The sequence below is a fragment of the Clinocottus analis genome, unplaced genomic scaffold (assembly GCF_023055335.1).
Source record: "Clinocottus analis isolate CAN_PGR_092001 unplaced genomic scaffold, fCliAna1.0.p SCAF_15, whole genome shotgun sequence".
Classification (NCBI taxonomy): domain Eukaryota; kingdom Metazoa; phylum Chordata; class Actinopteri; order Perciformes; family Cottidae; genus Clinocottus; species Clinocottus analis.
Genome location: NW_027175876.1, coordinates 6720261 through 6744946, shown reverse-complemented (window position 1 = coordinate 6744946; position 24686 = coordinate 6720261). Strand labels below are relative to the sequence as shown.

Genomic DNA, 24686 nt, shown 5'->3' with positions numbered 1-24686 from the left:
TGAGATGTGGTTGTGTAATAGTGCAGCCTTGTTAAGGACACTTATATACATGGGAGAATTGCACTTTGGTAATGCAGTGGCATCTTGCAGCCGCACACACACGTAATCACAGTGTTTTGGGATAGCATTGCAATACACAAGTATTACAGTGCTATCCCCGCATAAAATGATCAAAGCTTGGTTTGGTGAAGCCCTGGTTTAACCTAATGAAGCATTAGTATGGAGGCAGGCATTGCCTGGGGAGTTGCTTCTGGTTCGGGTAGGCCTTGGAAGTCAGTGAAAGGGTAGATGCTAAATTATTTTTTGTCAAAAAGTACCTTGAGGACATTTCATAAAAATATGAACTTCTCTTCCCCCTGGAAACATAGTGTGTGAGCTGTGAACTCCCTCAAGCCCTTACGACAAAATGCAACTTTATTTTTGGTTCTTGAATACTGTTGAAGGCTGTTACAGCCAAGAAGACTCTGATGTCCAACTTTTGGATGATTTTGTAATAAACCTGCCTGCCTGACTGTCATTGACTGTGAATTTTCTACAGGGACGTCAGTTTTCCTGTAGAATTGTTCACTTGTGACAATCCTTTTGTGTCTGTGTATTTGCAGGACATCCAGGCTGAGATCGATGCCCACAATGACATCTACAAGAGTGTGGACGGGAACAAGTCGAAGATGGTCAAGGCGCTGGGCAGCTCAGAGGAAGCCGTGTTCCTCCAACATCGACTGGATGACATGAACCAACGCTGGAGCGACCTGAAGGCCAAATCTGCCAACATCCGGTCAGTACAACTTCATCCAATACTTACAAATAGAATGTGTGCTTGCTCCAGTGTTTGTGGTCAAGCAGCTCAGATTTCAGTGTTCTGCCCTTTTGCTGCCCTCAACTCTGGGAAGAAAAAAAACATCTTGGCACTATGTATCTTCAGTTTACTATTTGAATCAGCCAGTAAATAAATGACACATTGCAGGAGTGAGTGTCTGAAGCGTAATTCCAACATATTAAATGCAAAAACACAAATTACTAAAAAGAACTGTTGCAAATAAGGAATTTCCATTCCCCCCTTAACTCAACATTTAACTAATACTATATCTCCCATAATGTTGACTGGGGTATTCACTACTCTCTGCTCCCATGTCTTGTATTCATGGAAACCAACTCCTGCATGTTGTGGAATATTCAAAAAGGTTGTTGTTTCCTGTCAGCTGTACAGATACAGTAGCTCCTGTGCTGCACATGTCCGCCATGAAGCACAGGCTCCAAAAGGACATCATAGCTGCCACAGTGGCACATCAACATCTGAGGACAGAGACAATGCCGCGTCAGCTGCAACCTTGGCATAAATAAATAAGATTGGCGATGCAGAGGGTGAAGAAAGTGAAGGTGGAAGTGAAGTTGACAGGGCCAGATGGAGATGAAGACAACGAGGTGGAGGGAAGATGGAGAGAAGCAGCAGAGGAGCACAACAAAGCTTCGGGGCAAGAGGAAGGGTTGGAGAAGCTAAAGAAGGGAGGGAAGGGAGATAAACAAAAGGTGGAGGGAAAGATTCTTCCCTGGAAAGTTCTGGGTTCAAGGTCAAGCAGCCAGACATAATGGGCTGGGCATGTTCCACAGGAAGACAAGCGAGAGAAAAATAGACGGTGAGAGATCAGTCTGTGTGGGAGAGGGGTTCCCGAGTTTGTTGATTGTATATAGCCCATTATGCCTTAATTGCAGTACATGTGTAATTATGGCTAACTCAGCGAGCGGCAATAGGAGGTCTCTGTACACAGTGTTCAGAAACATTATGCCTCGAGCAGAGGAGAAAAACTAAAGTGCTTATCAACACATATTGCTTGCATGCTACCACCCACACGATTAGTGTCTAACTGTGTTCACTTTCATGAATAAAATCTACCACTCAAGTGGTCAGGGATCAGGTTTTTGCAGTAATTTAGGCTTTTCTCGTAATAAAGGCTTTTCTAGTTGATTTCTTCTATGTTTTCACAAGCTATGAACCTTTTTAAATAATCAATTTCCTGGTTCTCACTTTGAAGAAGGTCTCTGACCAAATTATTTTTGCACAGATCTTTAGTCTAATACCGGGTGAGCTGTGCTCTATTCTTTATGTAACCAGTTTCTTAAAAAGAAAAGAATATATGCCATTAGTTGTCTATACACATATCAGCCTAGGTCTACATTAATGTTACATATGCATCTCTTAAATAGATAGTACAAGACTGAGTCGGTTTCAATAGCGAGAGTTAAAAATGCACACAGTATAATAATAGAGTAAGCGGATGGTGTATGTTGGCAGAGCCCATCTGGAGGCGAGTGCTGAGCGCTGGTCTCGTCTGCTGGGCCTCCTGGAGGAGCTGTGGAGGTGGATCTGCCTGAAGGATGAGGAGCTGACCAAGCAGATGCCAACTGGAGGAGATGTCCCAACCCTGCTGCAACAGCAGAACCATTGCACGGTACGTGCTGTCGCCACAGGCACTGTTTCTGCCACTCAGTACGAGATTCATTATACCGTGTCCCTCTTTGTGTTCTTAAAGTTTCCTAAAAGTTGAGCATTTTAGTTTTTCACAGAAGAGAAAGCATTTCTACTGTATGCGTTTTAGCATTAAATGTCCTACTTTATTGGGCTAATAAGGTGTTCAACTTATTTTTGCCTCATTAGACGTTTCTTAAAGGCTTTACTTCCCTCAACTGAGCATTTTTTATGAGGCAGAATAAATAAAAACACCTGAGTGGGTTTACAGGGCCCTTAAATCAAAGGCAACTGGATCATGTTCATAACATCACTAGGACTTAATTCTATTTGACTGCATCACTTCAATATAATTAAGCCATCACTCTTCTAGGTGATTTCCACCTGTGCGGTCCTGCTTAATTGAAAATGACTCTTCTCCCAGACGAGATGAGGCAATAACGCTGGATTAGCCTGTCTAATCTTAGGCTCTACCTATACATTGTAATGATCCAGACTGAAGGTGATAATCCAGGTATCTGAATAGTGTTTTATAGTGCTGGTGCAAGATTCATTCACTGTATTGAGTGGCTGCACAACTGCCAAACAGTCTGGACTGAAACCACAACAAGACACTGCTACTGTAAAGCAATAGCCGTAATCACCCCGACATGTTTTACTTTACGCTGGTCAGCATGGTGGCTGGAGTACATTTAGGAAAAGTACAGATTGCCACAGTCAAGCACAACCACAGCGGGATGTTTTACCTCAGCAGTCAACATGCACACTGCTTGTGTCAATGCAGAGTTAAAGACTAATATCAAAATCGCTACTACACAGTCAGTGTGGTTCCTTCTATTTCAATCCTAGAAATATTGTTATTTATCACTCTTATTCCACACTATCATTTATTCTAACAAGAGATCAATATCTTTTGGTGCCGACCCATTCACACCTTTGTCTATACAGCTATTTGTCCCCCGTGTTCCCCACTGTATTATGTATTGTAATCACTGTTTATTGTGATAGTACATTGGCGTGTAATTGCTTTCAGATAGATGACTCGCCCTGTGGCTACGGTTAACTCCCAGTCTGCTGGCCGCTGGTACTGTTGATGTCGCTTTTGACATCGTAATGTGTTTCTCCACACGCCCTTCTCCACGCTATTATTTTGTTCCCCAAGATGCCTCGAGGGTTAATACACGTGCTGTTGTGAGCGGTTGAAAGATTACAGCCACAGCCTCTGACCCTCTGGGACACACACACACACACGCACATCCATCACATTTGTGTGTATGATGCTTACTTCACATGACACAACGACAGCGCATTTGCATCCGTGTATGTCTCCCGGTACATGTGAATCCACTTTAAGGACGTGTACGGTGTTATTACAGTTTGACAAGCTCAAGCATTTCTTACACATTTTTCATTTTACATGACATTTTCTTGTTTCATTTTGGATGCTACAACACTCGTCAAAACTAATAAAGCAATTGTGCACACGGAGACACAATCAGTTTCCAAGAAAGCTGAAATAAGATATGTCCTTTATCATAAGGAGGGAAATCCAACACTCCTTGACACTAATGAATGGAAGGAGAAGAAGATGTAATAAAGGAAATAAGAAAAGTTTTGACATATTTAAAAGTCTGCAGAATATTGAACCTCATCCTAACCCCCAACAAAGAAACGGAGAACTACGGCTTCAACATCATAAAAATGAAGTTAGTGCATTTTTGCGGCCTCTAATTTCAAAGCCACAAAATTGAGAATGTCAGATAACTAATCTCTTGTAGAGACAGAGTGGGGCTCTTTGCATGGGCAGACAATCAATTTCTTGGCGGCTGTAATGCCTGCTAAGTATATACTTCTAATGATTTAATGGAGAATCATCATTCAAAAGCAGAACTGATTATGTAAAAGAATTATTTTTTTTTCCAAAATCATGGCTAAAGTCTTATATTATTAAACTATTCCTGCCAGGACAATTCCAGACCATGTCAATATAATAAGTTTGGGTTTATGGGAAGAAAAGAGAGGTTCTACTGCCATTTAATCCTTGAAGGACTCAGCATCTGAGCCTCAGTTCTGTCTGCGTTTTGAGCCACGAGACAACAAACAACTGCCCAGGTTAATCAAAACGTGTCCTCTGAGGTCTGAGATGATTTCGAGGCGTATCTTGTTCTCAGAAACTGACAGAAAACATAGACAGGCCTCAACCGAGCAGATCAGTCTAGGTCCATTAAATAAGGAATGGGACTGCGAGCACATAATAACTGTAGGAGAATACAATCTTCCCGCATCTCTTCTTTCACCTTCCTTTTCTCATTACCCTCTCTCAGCTCGGCTGTCTCGTTTTCTCCTCCGCGGCGTCCGTCCTGCAGTCGGTCTCCCTTGCCTTTTGTGTCTCCTTTCTTTACAGTCTTTCTCTCACTCTGTCCTCTCTCCATTCCCGTGTTCATCGCCAGGTCTTCAGCTTTGAGAACGCTGGAATAGGAAATAATGGAACGGGGGAGTGGAAGGCTCACTTTTTCATTTTGACAATGTTTCAGTATATTTTTCCCTTCCCTTCCTCCTTGTATTCTTAATAGATTGGCCTGGGGGTCTTGCCGACCCTGAAAGGGATGAGGGGGCTGAGCAGCACAAAGAGCGGTGGCTTTGAACACGTCATGCTCTATTACTTGCTTACACCAGCACACACACACACACACACACACATGCTATTACCCTGTGCTCGCGTATACATACCGGCACACACACACTTCAGTCACTCAGTGATACACAACTACTCAGTCAGTGGGATATATACAAGGAAATATGTATGTGCGGTACAGAGGGCTAAGTGGAAAAACTTGTCTGTTTCCCCTCTTTTTTTCCTGGGAGACTTAAAAAAATATATAAAGGTGAAGGCTGAGCCACTTAGACCAACAAAGAGCAGCAGATATTGCTGTTATTAAAGAATCAGAGGGAAGAAAAATATGAGAGAGCAGTTGTCCGAACAGTTGAAAAAAAGTGATGGACAGGAAAAGGAGGGAAGAGCTTTCTGTGTGGAAGAAAGGAAGTTATTATAGGCAGAAACATGGGGCACTTACCACTGTCTATTTTCAGGATATTCATTCCAACACAACTGTTGCATTAGGTTCTGCCTGAAAACCTTCCTGTTGATTTGGCAACTCGGAGGAGGAATTTAGAAGTGTGTGTGAAGCAGAGAGAGAGGTAAAGGCTTTGTCCCGTCTTACTTGATAGACTTTGTGCTCCTTCCTCTCTGTATTGATTTGTGTCTGTGTTTTCTTTTGCTAAAATGCCCATAATTGCGTTTATTAATTGCACATTCAATTATCCAATAAAAGTCCTCTGTCAGCATCCAGCTGATTAAACTCATCAATCTCCTCTATTAAATTAACAGCTGTAAAAAAAAAAAAAAAACGGGAACAAGGCACCAAGTGCTTGTGGGCATTTTTAACAACTCTTATCTTTCAGCAACAGTTGGCTTCTTGTCTACATTGCTAGACAGTTAAGTCTTTTTAAACGTTTCTCCAAATGTTTCAGAGTGAATAAGTAAGCAAACAATTTAAATTTAAATGTGTTTAACTTGGTTTCTTTAGCAGTCTCCTAATATGCTTAATATCCTTAAGCAGGGCACAATTACCCTGTCGAAAGTGAGGAGGGTCTAATACTCCGCCGGAGAACCCATTTTAATCATTGTGCCAGCATGATTGATTAGCACCATTTGCACCTGAACGGACAGGTAGTAAAGGAGAATGGAATGAATTAAAGTGCTGGTCTGGACTTCACCTTATCTCCCAGGAGAGGAAGGGCATTTATATAAACTCAATTGCCTCATTTTGGTTTTTTTATTTGCATTTTGTTGTCAGACTTGTGTCCTGACAGTGTGTAGCCCTGCTTGTTGAGTGTTTTTGTTCATGGCTTACTAAACATTACAGATTTAGGGTCCACTACTGTGGAATATGTTTCCACTACACCTTAGCAGCATAAACCATCAAAGCTGCTATGATCAATATATTTGTATTAACAATAAAATCATTACATGCATGTGAAAAGGGTCGTAAGAACCCAACCTCTGAAGTTCCTTTACGTCGACGGAGCATTTTAGTATCTTTCAGCTCATGGTTTTGTTTTCACTGCCAGCAGTGTTACTGTTTTTGATTCGTTCTCACTGCTCATCAGCCACAGCATGCAGCTCTTATAGCAAATTAATTCTCAAAACCAATTAGACGCCACCTGTCCAGCTACAAATGACAGACATAACTCATAGTGAGGTGCTTAGCAGCTAAAGAGAAATATATTTCTAACTTTAGACATACTATTGACATACATTCATCAGGCCGTCAGACTCATAGTATGACATTGTTGTTTCTTCCCTGCCCTCAAGGCGACTCAAACAGCAGTACATGTATGTCATAGATCAGTGATTCTCAACCTTTTTTCTACCTCCTATGAAATATTTTTTCAGCTAAGTAACCCAACCAGTGTGATTAAAAAAAAAAGATGTAATACATAGTGTCTGCCGTCAGTGTCTGATTTAACAGAATATGTACCATTATCTTCATCAATTTAGACTTCTATGTTATTGAATATTTATTAAATAATAATAATTATAGGATTTTTTTTAATGGATGCATATTTTTTATACATATTTTTAAAATCTCACATTTGAGAACCTCGTAGACAGCATGTAAACCAACATAATCAACAAAGACATGATTGAATAACTGTGACTACACAGTAGTGATCAGTGATAATACAAAATACAAAAATACTATGTTTTCATGTTAATAATTTGCATTGGAAATTGAAAATATTTCTTTTTGCTGGAAGCAACAGAAAATATTTCTTTATTGGACTAAACTTGAAAGATCATTGCAGTGGCAGCAACGTTGCCAAATAATCATATCCAATACATATTTTAGAATAAACTAACTATGTTGTACTAGAAACTGTTATTATTATTTAAATGTGCTTTACTATTTTATTTATGTGACACATGTGTCTGTTGGTATTTCACTTATTTAAACATGGCTCAGGCTGGAAGCAGCAGATTAGCAGAGCATGTCGGTAAGTGTGATCTCAAACAAGAACAACTACTTATCAGTAGCTTTGGGCTATGCCAAGATAACTGTAGGTGTTTAGGGAAAAGGTGCAAATAAAATGTTTGTACTAAGTCACACTGAGGCTTCTTTTGGAGCCGTGTAACTGTATGCAGTTGCAACATTGAATTTGGGTCAAATACCAAAAATATTAACTTTTTAAATGTCTTTTATTCATCAGTTCCTTGACAAGTTGAATTTTCTTTGAATGTGAGTAAACTCTATTTTTGAAGGCTCCTTAAGTCAAGGTCACGTGCTGTTCTGATGTTTACGTCTAGTATATTGTAGTGTTCCTTTCCGGAGGCTTATATTTCCTCCTGAAGATTATGGCTGTGGTAATATTTTCGGTGAGGCTGAGATTGCAGGGTTTTGAAAACGGGAAAGAGGGATGTTTGGCAGAGCTCTGAAAGTAGCGGTGTTGTGATGGTGCCTTATCTCCACCACAGCACAGGGCACACGGTGATAAGAGTTTGCTGTGTTACTACGGCCACACACAACCCCAGACATGGACACAATCATTTCAATACACACATGCACACACAACCAAGGTCGCAGTCCCTCTTCTAGTTCTGTGGGGTTGACAGGAGCCTTGTCTTCCTCTGGTCTTCACAAATCACAGTGGTCCAAACCATATTCTTTGAAACTAGTGAAGCATAGGGAAGACATACTGGTCCTTTACATCTTTGACATCGACAACCATGTCTTATCACTCGTAGGCACCTGGGATTTGGTAAAAAAAAAAGAAAAAAGTTTGCTTTGCCTGAAAGCTGTAGATCTGTTTGATATTTACCTTTCATGCTCTCGTCCTCTGAAAAGTTGGTCCTTGTTTGTCACTCTGATAATGTGAGTGCAAGTGTGAAATCTCTCTAAAGACTCATTTGAGTGTTGGGGAAAAGTCTTTGGAGAAGTCGCCTGTCTGAACTGCAAGGATACCCAGTGGCTGGATGACAGACACAGGCTGTTTCTAGCAGAGGGAATTACCCGGCACTTCTGTGTCTTTGTTGTGTCTCTTTGGAGCCACTTAACAGTAAACGATGATATACTGTCATACCCTTCAACATCTATTGTAATAGTATCAATAATACAGTATTTATTAAACTCAGGGCTGTGTGATATGGTTATTTATGTGATTGTCACAATATTAAAGGAGCTGTATTTAACATCAGAATGTTAATATAGCAGTAAACAACTATTTGCTCTGTAAAGACACAATGAAGTAATGTCTACCTGAGCAGAGAATGGAGTCACGCTCCCTCCTTATGATGTTATCCCCTTGATTCCTCTGTGCTCTTCGTGCATGTGAGCGTGCCCCACTGGTTAGCTCACGGTTTCTGCTCTGCAACGCTCTCATATGGCGGTTACAGCCGATAACCTCGTCCCAAACGACAGCGTCGTCTTGGTCGGTAGCTCCCACCTTCCGGTCCCCCTTCTGATAACACTGTTAGTTCTGTCAGCACTTTTTGACGTGGTTCGCACAGTAAGCGCAGCCGGCCCCCTCGCCTATGAGCCGTCGCATCACCTTCACCATGTGGAGAGCCGTTAGGAGGCAATCCAAAGGAGCTTGTAGCGTTGATCAAGACTGAGCCTTAAAGTTCATTTGTGTTCCCGGAAACGGAAGTTTAACAAAGTCATCTAACCACACTCTCCATTTAGTAGCTGGAGCTTTCAATCAACTTTTAATCAACTGAAGACAATTAATAAAGACAATTTGAATATGTTTGGATTTTGGAGTCTTTAATTAAGCAATTTAAAGATGTTTTTCAGCACAAAATGATTAATTGACTTAAAAAAACAATCAGCTGATTAATTGAATTTTAATATTGGTTGTTGTCGCCTTAGATAGTATTGAATGATCATCGGGGCCTAAAGCAAATGTTCTGAGATGTTGCTATGCACGCTATATGATCTGTGAATCACAATACTGCACACAAAACGGAGTCAGTAGGTAAATATTTTCACAGCAGCAGCCGCCATTTGAGTTTTTTTTTTTATCTGGTCATGATCGGGCGTCTCCATTTTTATCCAACAGGGATGTTGTTGTTTGTGCTCACGCGTGCTGCTATCTGTAATTTGCAGGAAGAAATTATTGTGACGCAAGTAAACTGATATCAGAATATTTTACGTGCTAAACTCATTATGCAAATAATATTTGTGAATAAACAACATCTTCACACTTAATTGGATCTCTTTCAAAGCCCAATTTAAGCCACCAACAAATCTGTCAGTGTAAAACAACAAACTGATGAAAAAGCAAGAAGTTGGTTTTTGCCGGCAGTCGTCCTCACAGCTTAGCTCCCACCCTCCTTTTCTTATCTGGACTGCACATACACACCTCTTTTCGCTTCTTCAAACGCCTCTCATTTAATTTGTCTCTCATGGTCTCGTCTCTGAGCCACCTGCCTGTTACGCTTCCTCCATGTGAGCAGGTAGGAAATCATTGGAAGCAAATCATTTATTAGCAGGGGTGATTTAATTGATCTTCATCAGCGTGATGCTCCATTTCAACTCGAGGATACTTTTGTCCACAGGACGCTGTGTGTCATTGCAGTGGTCTAAACTTAACTTAACAGCAACGGAACTTACTCCCTGAAATTAGCTTTGTTATTTTGAAACTAGAACAAAAAGTACATCTCAAGGCCTGTGAGCAGCACACTGTTACTTCCCACCCTCTTACCCTGCTATTTCTTTCCACATCTTTTTATCGCTCCAGATGGTACAGTATACGCGATCCCAATGAACCCAGCATGTTTGACATCTGCCGCTCAGTCAATGTTGTGTGCACGACTACAAAACAGAATCTTTGGCGTCTTGTTTCAGCTGCACTCGTCTGTTGGATGAGTCTGACAAGTGGGAGACTTTATCAAAGCGAGTCGTCCCATCTAATCAACTTTCCTCACAGCATCTTCGACTACATTGCCTCCTCACAAAGCAATCTCACACTCCGATAGGCAATGAAGTTCCCCAGGGGTCACACTTATGTTAAAACCAGAATAATTATGTCGTTACATGCCATGTTTGCTCCCCCATTTTGTTTTTTTTATCCGGCTGTGGCGAGGATGTCTCGTTGACATGAGGTTTAGAAAGGTGGCATTTCTTATTTTTTTGACTTTTCATCTTAGGACTTGAGGACAATATGTGGTATCACTAGCCGACTTTGAAACGATGATTCCGGCAGCGTTATTGCTCCAAGCAACTCACTTAACGCTGCAGATCACTCAGCTAATTTCACAGCAACCCATAAGAAACGCTCTATCTGACTCTGCACTCTTCAGGGTGCAGAGTTTTCTCCTTCAATCGCCGCTCTGTTTACAGCATCCTCACTCCCGCTGCCACTCCTGACATAGCTGCTCTCTGGCTCTTATCTCTGACTTTCCCGCTTAATACGGGAAGACTCTACAATCACCTAATTAGCCGCAGAGAGTGTTGTGTATCTCGGCCCTAAGTTGAAAATAAACATCTGCTTGTCTTCTTTTACCATTTAAGTGTGTGAGTAAAGCAGACGTCTCTCTTTCGGGGAGAAAAGGAAAGTTGGAGATGATTTAAACAGATTTGCTTGATTGGGGGTACTTCAGCAGCAGTCTGGATACACCACCTTGTTCAGCAGGTTCATTTGGAGTTCACTGGTGCTGACAAATGGTAAATGAACTGTACTTTTGCGCTTTTCTAATCTTCCGACAACTCAATGCGCTTTATCACTACATGCAGTAGTTCACCCATTCACACGCTGATGGGAGGGGTTACCATGCAAGGTACCACCTGCCCATCAGGACTATCTCATCATTTATATCCATTCATACACCGCAGGAACAGCCTGCGGGAGCCATTTTGGGTCTAGTGTCTTGCCACATCGACATGAACTAGGAGACAGGGATCGAACCGCCGATCCTTAATTGAAGCACAACCAGAGTCGACCCTCAGACAAAATAAAGAGATAAACATGGACATACCTGCAGAGGAAATAAATGAATTACCTGTTTCTCAAATGCACTTTCTTTCTCATTGAGATGGCTTATTCGATGACTGCAAGAAAGTGAACTGGATAACACATCCTGTCTTTTCTATTATGACGACTCCAGAGTAAAAAAAGCCATATGTTTTTTAGTAACACTAACGTTTTCATATAAATGGAGCGCACTTTAACTCATTACTTTGCATTTCTCCTGCAGGTACTACGGTCCGAATTGAAGGAACGTGAGTACTTGGTGATCAGTACGTTGGATCAAGCTCGGATGTTTCTCGCTGACCAGCCCATCGAGGGTCCCGGAGAGCCACGCAAGAACATGCAGCCAAAGACAGGCACGTTCACACTCTATTAAATCAACATAATCTCTTTTATAAAAGGCACTTGGTGTATAATCTATAGTGCCTTGTATGTAGTGTTGCACAACTGTAATTAATGCCTCTATAAAATGCAATTTATTGAGTTGTGGGATTGTTACTAAAAAGGGAACACGCTATGGGCAATACTTTTTCCCTTGTGAAAATGGCGAAGGGTAAAAATAGCGCTCTATACGTTACAATTACATGTTATCTTACACCTCACCCCATAGGTCACTTGTATGTCATCGTAGACTTCTTGTTAATTAGCTTGGAGTACCAGATCAACATGACGTCTGATTCAGTACACGCTGTACCAAAGATCACGCAGACAAGCACAGCAGGCCTGTCTGGTTGTCTTTATATCAAACATACAGACTTATGTGTGACAGTTTTGAGGTTAAGTGCTCTAAAATCACCATTCACTAAAGTCTGAGCTGGTGGTAATGCCAATATCTATACCCGAGAATAAAATATGCACAGACTCATTCAGCATTCCCTCTCAGTTTCTGTCGGATGCTCCATTGAAGTTGTGTTTAAGTCAGCACATTTCCCTTCAAATTAAAACCACTGTGTAAATAATTAAACCTTCCCAAGGGGTTGTGTAGGGGTGTGGCAAGACTTCAGAGTGCATTCCAATAAGCTTGTTGTCTATGATCTTTGATACAGATATCAAAGCGTCGCCTCATTGTATAAATAGATAAAAAGCTGATCTAAGTTGAGACGCTGTGCTTGTTGTTTTAGCAATGGAGATGGGATTTTTTTGTATACAGTGACACTGCAGCAACGTCTTAACAATTTTAGTTGTCTTACATTCTCTGTTTTTGTAATTTAGTTTCGTCTCTGCCACTAAATTTAGTTTTATTGTTTTGTTTGTACCCTACATTATTGATTTCACAAGACATACAGCATCGCATTGTATTTATCTGTATGAGAGTGCTTTTCCCAGATGTCTGCTGTGTGTGTGTGCGTTGGTGTCTGTGCATGCATGCGTGCAGTCTGCATGTGAGGAGGGGAGAGAGGGAATAAGAGAGGTGCAACAGGTGAGGATGTTAATCCTGTCGCTGCCCCAGAGAGGCGACCTTAGACCTCATAAAAGCTGCTCATCTTTCTTTCTCGTTAAATTGGGTATTTGGGGAACAGTTTCCTCTTCTGCCAATTTTTTATTCTTCCTCTCTGTCTGCATCCTCTGATATATCACACATATTATATCTTCCGTGTCTCTCACCCTTTTTATTTTATCTCCCTTGGTTTCCTCATCCCTTGGCTGCCTTCACTTCCATCCTCACTGTAATTGAGATCCTTGTTTTGAATTACCTCCTCGCCTTCTCTTCTCCCTTCTCCTGTTGAGTTTTTCTTATTAGGCTGAACGAAAGAAAAGTAATATACAGAAAGAGGTAAAATTCCCCAGATAGGTTTATCCAGTACCTTAGGATGTAATTTAAAAAAAAAAAACCTTCCAGAGTTCTATATTTTAAAACCCCTATATCTTATAAAGTTTGACTGGAGAATGTGTCTCTTCTTTCAATCGTAACTTGTATAAAAAAGTACATAAATGGAAACATTTTTCATCAGAATATTTAAACAAAGTATGTATGAAAGAGTATTGGAAACTGTCTTTGTAAGGAAAAAAACTTCTCTCCTAACCTGTCTTTTCTCTTCTCTTCCTCCAGACCTTACCCCAGAGGAGAAGGCTCGAGGGTTAGCCCGGGCCATCCGCAAGCAGACAGGCGAGGTGAGGGAGCGATGGGAGCGTCTGAAAGGACACATGGGTGGCTGGCAGAGTCAGGTGGAGCGAGCCTTGGAGCGACTCCAGGAGCTGCAGAGCTCCATGGACCAACTCGACCTGCGGCTGACTCGGGCGGAGGAGACCAAAGCCACCTGGCAGCCTGTGGGGGATCTGCTCATCGACTCTCTGCAGGACCACATCGACAAGACCATGGTGAGTCAGACCGACAGCACTACTGCCAAAGCACCTTCATCATCAAGACATCTTGTCAGTAGTTACACACTCCACCGCTCCGCTCATCTTTACAGCATGCAGCAACGAATCAACTGGGATAAATCCAGTCTTTCTTGCGGGATCTCATATCAGACAAATTGATTTAACTGTAAAGTTGGTGCTGCCAATTGGGATTTGACTTAGTAGTATGAGCCGAAACTGCCCATCCAGGAAATAAGTCTGCAATAACACGAGACATACCTGTGAATTCTCACTTCTCATTTTCCACTTCCCGCATTTTTCTTTCCAGAGCAAAATGCCACTTGATTTGATGATGTGCTTCGTTTGATGAGTCTAGTTTCTTTGCAATTGCCACTCATGTGTCAGGGCGTCTTTTCCCAAGGACACCTGGGCAAAAAAAAGAAAGCAGCACATTTAATTTACAGGCCGAAAGATTCCTTCCTATTAAACAATGAATCAATGTTGTGACAAAGGAGAAACAGTGGTAGTAAAATAGGCAAAATAAAATTATAATCTCTGACAGCATTTCACGTAGTAATGATGCCTCTCAGTGGTACAGACGTTCTGGCCATTTATATCTCTTACTATCCACGTTGTGTAAGCATCCACTGTTTATCTATGAACAGTGGAAACGCTTCTATCTGACACACACAAAGTACCTATGCATTACGTGTATATTAGTATTATAGTAGAGATTAAAAATGGTTATTATAGCAGAAACAAAACATCATTTATAACTTGATTTATCTTCAATTCAACGTCATGAGTTCAACACAGTGAACAAGCAAACGTTAAACAGCAATTAGGACGAAACAGAAGATAACCAATGTTCTGTGCTTCAGAAACTCCATTATTGTTTGAGAAAGCACAAGGATCATCATTAGAGTAATACAATAGCCTACGTTTATAATAATAATACAGTTACAATTTAAAAAAAAATCACCTTGTAACAACATAAAGCTTTCTGTTCAGACCTTCAGAGAGGAGACCGCCCCGTTACGGCAGGATGTGAGAATCGTCAATGAGCTTTCTGCAGAGCTGACGCCGTTGGACATCCAGCTGTCCTCCACTGCTTCCAGACAACTGGACCAGCTCAACATGAGATGGAAACTACTACAGGTGCTTGAAATCCTTCTAAAAGCCGACACAGATATTGAAGCAGACACATTTCTCTTTCTGCCTTTCTCGTGGGTTCCCTCCCACTTTTCATTCTGCAGCATTTTGTCCACACTTGCCTGCATGAATGCTGGTTTCAATACATCTTGATCGTCTTTCTTCCCGTTCCTTCATTCTCCTACTGCCAGCCTGTGAGTTTGTATCTCTTCTGTCTGTCGTTGTCTCTCTCTCTCTCTGTTTTTCTCACTGTGTGCATGCTAATTTCACTTTGTTTCAGCCAGACACACAGGAGACTGAGCGCTGTCCCTCTACCTGTGTACCTGTTCATATTAAACGCAGCCCAGTGCTCACTGCAACACTTTGTCTCTGCACATCAATGGCCATTATTCTCACAGAGGGAATACCAGTCACATTGTTGGCTCTCCTGGCACCCGAGTGTCTTTGTGTGATCCGCTGGGGGACTCGCTGAGGTGTTTCTCAGAGTGCAGCATGTCTCAGCCCTAGAGGAAAGATTGTGGAGTGTGTTTACAAGTCATCAGAGGGAAATTGGGGAGTGGAAACCTCTCTGTTAAGTCTGTTGAGTCTACAATTCAAGTCAGCGAGTGCCTGAGTTTGATCGTATCTTTCAGACACGATCTCTTTAGCAAGCAAAGGCCATTGTGCCTCTCTTTCCGTTTGTTTACGCTGTGTCATCATCAGGCCTAATTTACACATTATCTCTGTTTTTCTTTCAGTGAGAAGTCGTTTCATCGTTTCTATATCCATCCTACAGTTGCAGAGAGCGGTGGTGTTGAAAGTATATTTCTTCGTATTGACTGACTCGTTGCGCCTTTGAGATCCTTGACCAAGCTCAGCTGGCCGGTGATGCCTGTGGCGCTCAGTGGCGGTAGAACTGAATGCAGGTCACACCGCCCAGCTGAGATGGCATCAATTCAAAGGACAGCAAGCAGCCAATGATGGACCGTGATTTCAAAGACACTGTGATGGAAAGTTTTACAGACTTCATTTGAAGTTTTTTCTCTTATGCATTTATGCGGCATTGTTGCTGAAGATAAATGAGTTGAGGAAAAATGAAACCTTGAATGGAAACCTTAAGTTATCCCTTTTTAAATCGCTACACTGGGTAGCTGGGCTAATTTGTGGCCTTGTGATATTTCCCCTGTACTGGACAGACTCCCACTAATAGTCTTTCTGCCTGCAGAGTGAACATAACTCAAATACTGAGGCAAAGTTTCAGTGGTCTGCACACTTCTCTGTGTTGTCCGTTCACTTTATTTATTTCAGTCGGCAGGAAGGCGACAGCTTCACTAACAAGCCAGTTCTGGCTGTGCACTTTGAGGATTTGGTTTTCATATGCAGACAGCTCCCATCTTCCTCTCTGTGGGACAGTTGCCATAATAGCCATTAGTGGCCAGAAAGAAACTGAGCTGTTGGCCTTTCTTTGCCCATTTCCAAGATCCCTGTGTGGACAGCTGTAATCTGGCTGCCATACCACCTGAGGTGTGTGTGCGTGTGTGTGTGTGTGAGAGTCTCAATATTACAGACTGCCAATACTGTCTTGCTAGTCGGCCTCATGGAGCAAAGCAACAGCACTACCACAGAGGGCACAGGTGCACTGCCTGAGAGGTCAATACACAGTTTTCACAAGGGTACAGGAGTGAGTGTGTGCATGCTAGAAAAGTTGAACTTGCATATTTATAGTTTTTGAAATAGAGTTTTGTAATAATGAAAGTTATATTGAGTATGTGAGGATACAGAAATGGTATTTTTGTACAGGACGTTTTGGATTCTTGCCCTGGTCGTGACCATTTTCATGATATTATGATATTTTACATCCAACATGAGAAATCCCATGATTCTGATATCATTGAAGTTCCTGAGCTTGTTTTAGAATACAGAATATCACAATAAGTATTTGTTAGAATATCATCCTAACTTGTGCATTTGGCAGATATCTGCTTATGAAGATGTATCCTGTTGAAGGCAGGACTTTTACAAACCCATTACTTGATCACGACAGAGTATCTCCGGGACCCACCAGCGTCATCTGTGGCCTGAGCTGTTATGTTTTTGGGACAAAACGGTCGTGTTCTTGTGAAAGCGATATCTCAGTAACGCCTCAAGGGAATTTCTTTAACTTCCTAATGCTCTGCTAAATCACTTTTCTAAAGCACCAGGATACCAGTGTGCATGTAAACGCACTCTATTTTAGCTCCCTAAGGTATCGAGGATAGAAACAATGGGAACGGGTTTTTGGAGCAAATTCTTCTCGGTTCAGTTCATGAAAGCGATTTAAACTGTGCTATATCATTTCTAAACAGCGCTATACACGTTGCTAAACTGCTACACAGGTACATAACAGCATATTTTAATTATAGACTCAATATATGATACAGTTTGTTTAAACCTCTAAAAGAAAAAAGAAAATTTCTTGAGCAACTCTACTTTTGGCTTAATTGCACAGAAATTAAATTCACCCCGACCATGAGGACAACTCCAGCCACTGTAAAGCTCTATTTATCGAAGTACAACTTTCAGGCCCACAACTGACTGTCTTCTTTCCTTTCTGTCTGTCCGTCTGTCTGTCTGTCTGGTCGTTGCGTAGGTGGCGGTGGAGGACAGACTGAAGCTGCTTCAGGAAGCCCATAGGGACTTCGGCCCGTCCTCTCAACATTTCCTCTCCAGTAAGTACAGAGCCAGGGGGGAATTAGAAAGATGTGGGGACTCGGTTCGTTTCCATTCAGTTACGCTGTTTCACATCCCCCCTAATTTTCCCATGTCCCATCTTCTAATCTTCGGCCATATGCTTCACAGTCATGCATGCTCGGTGGATGTGTGGGTGCGAGCGCACGCATACAGACGCACACAGTTTGCAGCCGAGGCACTTCACTCTTGAATAATGCAAGGCTTAATTACAGCTCTCCACTGTCTCCCTTTAGCGTTCCCGCTATTTAGAGTGGTCATTAGTAGAGAGGTAGAGAGAGTAACAGAGAGAGAGTTAGAGACAGAGCTATAGAGAGAAAAGATAAATGCACAAGTGTGAACATTAAACAAAGCAGCCAGACTCTCTCCCTCTTTCTAATGTCATTTTCTATAATCATGTGGCCATTAGTGTTCTTTCTGCTCCACCTGATTTGCTCTGCTGGCTGTCAGACACAAAGATGAAATGGACGGAGTGTGATTCAGAGGCAGGTGGTAAGCTTGGCCCGCCGTGCCATGTCACCAATAGACATGAATTCACCAAGTAAGCCCTGCTGAGAGCTGAGCATCGGCAACAGACAACACAGCACTCCGTCTCTTCTTTCATCTTCCTGGCACTATGACACTATCTACTCAATCACACATTCGCTCTCATTACACTAGTAGCTTAATATTCCCTCGGGGATCAATAAAGTACTGCGTCATTATCTTGCTTTTCCATCTCGTACATCTCCCAATCTCGCTTAATCTCTTTCTTTTACTGTTTTCTTCTCTCTATCTCAGCGTAGAGCTGTGTCAAGGAGGAGGGAAAGTGGGAGAGCGATAAATCAAGCAACATTTCTGCTCCGTATTTCCCTTAAGAGCCTCTCAAGTCTTATATTGAGCTCATTTCAACAATCACAAGTCATGTTTAACATGTCCTTTGTTTATCACTATTTATTGTTTCCTTTCCATTACGTTTACCTGGACACGCAGCACCTTTTTCTCAACAGTATTTTTCTCTGTTGTTTAATTTATTTGTCCTTTCAAGCCCTATTGTCCCCTTATGATTATTATAATGGAAGTGTTAGATATGAGAATCATATTCAAGTCAAACCCCAAATACTAAATGGATTACTGTACTGCATTAGTGAAACTGTGCAATGTTTATTAAGATGGCGTTTCCATTCTGACTGCCTGACCTTTTGTCTTTCTTTCCATCTTTTCTTTTTCTTTGTCTTTCTCTCTCTGCCTGCAGCTTCTGTCCAGCTCCCCTGGCAACGTGCAGTATCTCAGAATAAAGTTCCATATTACATCAAGTAAGTGTCGAAAATGGCTTCGATAGCCAGCCGTGTGTGTGTGTACGTGTGTGTGTGTGTGTGTGTGTGTGTGTGTGTGTGTGTGTGTGTGTGTGTGTGTGTGTGTGTGTCTGTGTGTGTGTGTGTGTGTGTGTGTGTGTGTGTGTGTGTGTGTGAGACATTGATTATTCTTTAATGATTTGTATTTCAAGGCAGAGCAGTTGGGGTATTGTCCGTAAAAATGCAGTATTTATACCTTTCATCTTTAGTAATGGTTTCAGACGTTTTGTGTGTGACCTTTTCAACCAAGGCATTGTCTATTTGTCTTCACTGGGTGAATGTCTTTCAGTTGTGAGCACTTAAATTGAAGAGTGATTTTCTTGTCTCAGATTTGTTTTAGAATTTTTAGAGGTCAAACCAAAACGTATTCTTTAAATAAAAGCAAAGGTTCAGGGAAAAACAGAACATCTTTCGATTAATTTGTGAGTGCTGTTAGTCTTGATCCCTGGGTTGGGAACTGCTGTCCTATAATTGAGATTCCACCTACCATAGACCTAAAAAGTTTGTAAAAATGCTGGTGAATTCGAACAAAACAAGCCGAATTGTACTGAATATTCATATGATCTTTGACTTTCACTGGGATCTTTAAAAGGTAAATGGATTGGTATGTAGATTTCACACTGCTTTATCCTCCTCTCGGTAGACCGAAAGTGGGTAGTATGATGCAGATAGAGTGGATTTTTATTTTGCATTTCAATGTTCATAGTTGACTGAAATAGCTCATTGTCTTTTCTATCTAATGCTTTTCAACTTTTTCACATTAAAGTTCTGACCTCTAGTAATCTCTCACATACATCACCCACGAGTGGTCAGGTAGCCATTGTTCCATGTGCATTCGAGGCATCTACATTATATATATTACTCACAATTAGAAGCTTCGTTCGGTCCATTAGGTCCTCTGTCTGCGTGTGTGCGCGTATGTGTGAATATGTGAATGTGTGAATATTAAAATTCCATCCTGCATGTTTCACAAGCACATTTCTCATTCAGTCCAACATTTGCACTTCCTTTTGAATTGATGAATAGCAGGCTAAGTCCCTGGGCAGTCTTCCACACTGTTGTAATCGTGACTATAACAACTTTTGCTTGACGTCTTGCAAGCCAAAACAGCAGGTTTCTATTAAACCAGGTAGAGAGAATATCTGTGTCTGTGGCAAACAAGGCAGATCGGCAAATGACGGTTCTCAGAGTTTGAAGGACCTCATTATCCAGAAGTCATGTAACTGTCAGTAAACTGCTGACTGACCAAACTTAAATTTACCCTTATTTTTTAGTTATGCAGACCTTGTTTTTCTCTCTGGTTTCTGTTGGGACACTTTTACTGTTAAACTTTGGGATTTAGGATGATAAAACTGTAATTTTTAGGTCTCCCCTTAAATCTCCTTTTGCCCGGAGTTAAAATGTCACCCTATCAGTTAAGTAGTCAACTAACCATAAAAAAAAAAAATCCCCTTTGTGCCATTTCTCATAGAACAAACCCCCATAAAAGCTACAAAGATGAACAGATCTCGACTGGTTTTGTGACGGGTTAAATGTCTCCAAAGAGATTTAAAGCAACTCTTTCCAAAGTCTATCAATTTATGTTTAGTACGGTCAAAACTTAAACTTGTAGAGACTTTCGATTTTAGATCAATAACATTATATCACTATCAGGTGGTGTATATTTGGGACTGTTTTTAAAGGCTCGAGCTCAGTGGTGCTTTTAAGTTTCTGGAAAGCTGGTATCCCAAATGACACAGACAGCTAATTAAAATAATCCCATTGAAAAATCTGAGCAAATGTTGAAGGAGGTCGGTCAAGATCAAATGTTTTCAGGCAGACGATGAAGACAAAAACCCAGGGATTTAGACCGAGAGAGAGGGCTAGGGACACCTGCGCCGTGTTTAGGTTGTAGCTTGGCACTAGAAAGGGATCAGATGAAAGCCAGAGACAGTCAACGACTCTGAGGACGGGCGTATAACTTCAACAACAACAGCCTGTAATCACAGATGTGCCCATCCAATGAACCTGCATCCGCGCACTCGCACAAACAAAACACGTGTGCACAAGGGTATTCGCATCAACCGATACACACACATGGAGGAGAGTCCCTTCTTCTTACTGGCAAGTAAATGCTTTCACACACTATGCATACGGTATGAAGTGCAACCGGAAACTAACTTAAACTCGCACAGGACATAGTGAACACACACCATTTGTTTTGTTGACGCCTCTAAGTTGGTTGGACCCGTTTTTTTCTTCTGCCTGTCCTTTTTCACATTAAATTGCTTTTCAGAAACAGGAAGAAAAGAATCAATCCCTTTTCCGTTTTTCCCTCAATGTGTGGCTTTTCTTTCATATGAAAATGAAGATAGTCGACTGTGCTGTACACGGCCCTCACTGAGCCTCCCTCATCCATAAATATACATGCAGGCTGCTGCACACTCATGCAAATCCACTACATTTACAGCTTGGAAACTGAACTCTAAATCCATCTCCAGACTAATCACAGGTCGCTTTCAGTGCCGTGACATCCCTGGGACACCCGCATCAGTCTTTGACACTTTCATTACCCCAAACCAATCCTCGTTTCCGCTTCCATCTCCTCTCATTCTCTGCCTCTTTTCTTTGGGCGGACAAAGGGCTCCTGATTAAAACCGCGCCTTGTCCACCTCCTGTAGCGTTGAGTTTGGGGGACATATTAGGGGAAAATCAAATGGCTTTGAACAAGTTCTGTGGCTGCCATCTCATGCTGGCAACCTCACATGCTGTCCCATTTCACCCATTCTGGCACTTCAGGGGAGGGCTCACACGCCTCTTAGGCTTATTTAGGGGAAATATAGAAAGACTGCATCGCTGCAAAGATTTGAGAAAGTCTCTTTGTGTTTTTGTTAAGGAAACCTTAAGTGGGATTGTTTGGACAGAAAAACATAGACAGCCTTGTGGACTTAATGCATCTCTTAGGCAACATTTTGTGGAAAGAATATTTAAAGCAGTTTGAACTGTATGTCAACAGCAGAATGCTAATAACGTTGGGAGGGTGGGTTTATTTTATGTTAGCAAAGGAGGCAGAGGAGGAGATTTGAAAGACAGGAGATGTCAGGTGGTGAATGCAGGCTCTTCTCACCTGTCACAGACACTTCGGGAAAAGTCTGGCAGGTTGCTGTCACCAAAAAATGTTCCCGAAATCTTTCTCCTGCTTACTCGAATGTTTCACTAATTCTGTCTCTTTGGATATCCAGATAAACAAGTAGTCATTTATCTGCACACTTATGATTATTATTGGCTTGATACAATGACAAACTCTCAGTAGACACACAGCGGAAGTGTTGTGCAGAAAGGTTTGTAGACGACGTTTCGATGGAATACATCCACCTCTTGGACCGTGGGGCATTGACAGTTTGTGGTCTTTTATTGTCCTTTTGTAAGAAAGACAAGCACAGTTAATAGTTATGGGAAAATTGCTAATTTGTCTAATTATGAGGTAGCAGAGAAGCAAGTAATTATCAAAACCACTTTAGTTTGATTCTGTAGCAGCGATAAATGGCGACGCTCCACCGAAAACGTCAAAGCAAATAGCAATTATTTGTGAAAAGCTTATTTGTTATGGTGATCCATTAGCCTGAGAGAGGGTCAGACTGTGCACTTATGTCGGATGTTCATCTACCTACTTTGTTCGTTTGTGAGAGAGAAATCTCACAACAACATCTTGTAGATGTTATAATCACTCTAACGGCGCCCTACTGGCCGGCTAACTGTGAGCTTCTGTGGTCTTTGGCTACATGCTGTAGCCAAAGACCACAGAAGCTCACAAAAGCTGTAAAATAAGTTTTGTTTGATCAGCAGTCCAAAACACTAATGTTATTTGCAATCATATAAAACAGAGAAAACAGCTGTTGATTTATTTTCTGTTGCTTGTCCAATCAAATAATAGTCCACCTAGTTTGGGCTGGTATGAAAGCTATCATCAGACTATAAAAGTACACCGGTCTTGCTTGTTTTGTAAAAAAACTATCGGTGTTAATTCAAACCAAATTACTGGTGTGAACAACTTCTGATTTGAAAGACCTCACAATGGGTTGCGGTTCACTGAGGTTGTACTTCTGTAATTTACAAGCAGCTTTAAAATTGTCTGCTAGTGAATCTGTGTTTTTCTGCTCAAGCTCTTTAATATTCTCTGTTGCCTCTCCTCTCGCCCCTGAATGTTTCCTGCTGTGTATCAAACCTGCAGCAACTTTGCAGTAAATGTGTCAACCGTTTGATATTTTTTCTTCCGACAGGACAACAAAAGGATTGCTTAGGCGTTACAAAGGGAATACATTGAAGGGAAGGCGTTGAGTACAGTTGAACCGGGTGTCCTCATTATGGCATTCATGAGTTGTGGATATAAGCACAGGCTTTCTCATCTTTTTGTCGATGGAAATATATGTGCATGTGTGTTAACATAAATTTGATACAGATTTTTTTGTGTGTGTCTTGAATTGATTGTGTTTCTATAGTGTCCCCAATGTACCACTTCTACACCTTAGTTGTTAGCCAATTACGGCCGAGAAATCCAGCCTCCTTCATGTGTGTCTGTCATCAGCACCGGAAGAGCCATGCCTACACGATGCCTGTGAAAGGGTTCATCAGTCTGTACGGCCATTGAATAGTGATGCAGGTCTGTGCAGGTCGTCCACTCCGCCGCCTCAGTTCACTGTCAGCACTCCACTTCCTGCTGCCTGTCAGCGCAGAGCGAGCCATTGCTGAAACCACAAGGGAGCCTCTGCATTCAAAAACAGACTTTTGTTTCAAAAAAACATCTTCCAGAAATTTTCTCAAACATTCCACACAGATCTGAGTGCGTCCTCTGACAGCCAGATAAAAGACACGCGCACACACACACAGCCACAGCCCGACCGGCAGAGCTCAAATGCATGCACAGATTGGCAGCCGCAGCTTCAGGAAAGTCAGATTCTTTGCTGTCCTGCGAGTGAAGCCAACCATGTTTGATCAGTTGTCGCACAGCCTTCTTTTATTTATTTTCATAGCAGTGGTTTTTCAGTAGATTTGGTTTGTTGTTTTGTGTGTGTGTGTGTGCACGCGTGTATTTGTGAGACATCTGTCTGACGCAGAAATGTAAACAGGGAGTTGAGACTAGGTCCCCTTGTATTTATGTCCCATGGTGTTTGAAAAGAAAGATGCTGTGTTGATGATGAGAGGAATTCACGGTGTGTGTGCGTGTGTTGTCATGCTGTTTCATGCAGACGGCTTTTTTGTGGGTTTATGATTTGTGAAAGAATCTGTAGCCGCTGTCCCCAATTTGCGCTCGATAACAGAAGAGTTGGAAATGACGCCATCGACAATGTTTGCACACGTCAAGTGATGATGATAATGATCTTGTGTGCAATTTCATTTAGACACTTTGTTGTGTCTATTTTCACTATTTTTTGTGTGTTTGAAGTACTAGCAGATGTAGTTTTTGAAAAGCCTTTTTTTTTGTTGCATTTTTCAATCTCATGGTCCTCCACTATTGTTGTTTTTCAGTCACCAGACACAGACAACCTGTTGGGACCATCCAAAGATGACGGAGCTCTACCAATCACTAGGTAAAAAAACACACTCAATCACTTTGTATCTCCAGTACCTCGAATAATCCCGAACATCTAATTAAAGAGGCAGTTTATCGTATTACAAAAAATATCCTAAACCACCAAAACATTAATGTTTTGTATGCTCCA

The 24686-nt window shown here is 41.6% G+C and overlaps 1 protein-coding gene across 9 annotated transcripts in view; it reads left to right on the top strand.

Annotated features, from left to right (window-relative positions):
- The window catches only part of utrn (utrophin), a 162729-nt gene that overhangs the window by 98085 nt on the left and 39958 nt on the right, over positions 1 to 24686 (top strand). For all 9 annotated transcript variants that reach the window (XM_068577613.1, XM_068577619.1, XM_068577612.1 and 6 more), the window contains 8 exons: positions 603 to 775; positions 2291 to 2447; positions 11721 to 11850; positions 13545 to 13813; positions 14807 to 14953; positions 17556 to 17634; positions 18888 to 18948; positions 24493 to 24554. In XM_068577613.1, coding sequence (XP_068433714.1) covers positions 603 to 775; positions 2291 to 2447; positions 11721 to 11850; positions 13545 to 13813; positions 14807 to 14953; positions 17556 to 17634; positions 18888 to 18948; positions 24493 to 24554 — 1078 coding nt within the window. The remainder of the gene's footprint in view (positions 1 to 602; positions 776 to 2290; positions 2448 to 11720; positions 11851 to 13544; positions 13814 to 14806; positions 14954 to 17555; positions 17635 to 18887; positions 18949 to 24492; positions 24555 to 24686) is intronic.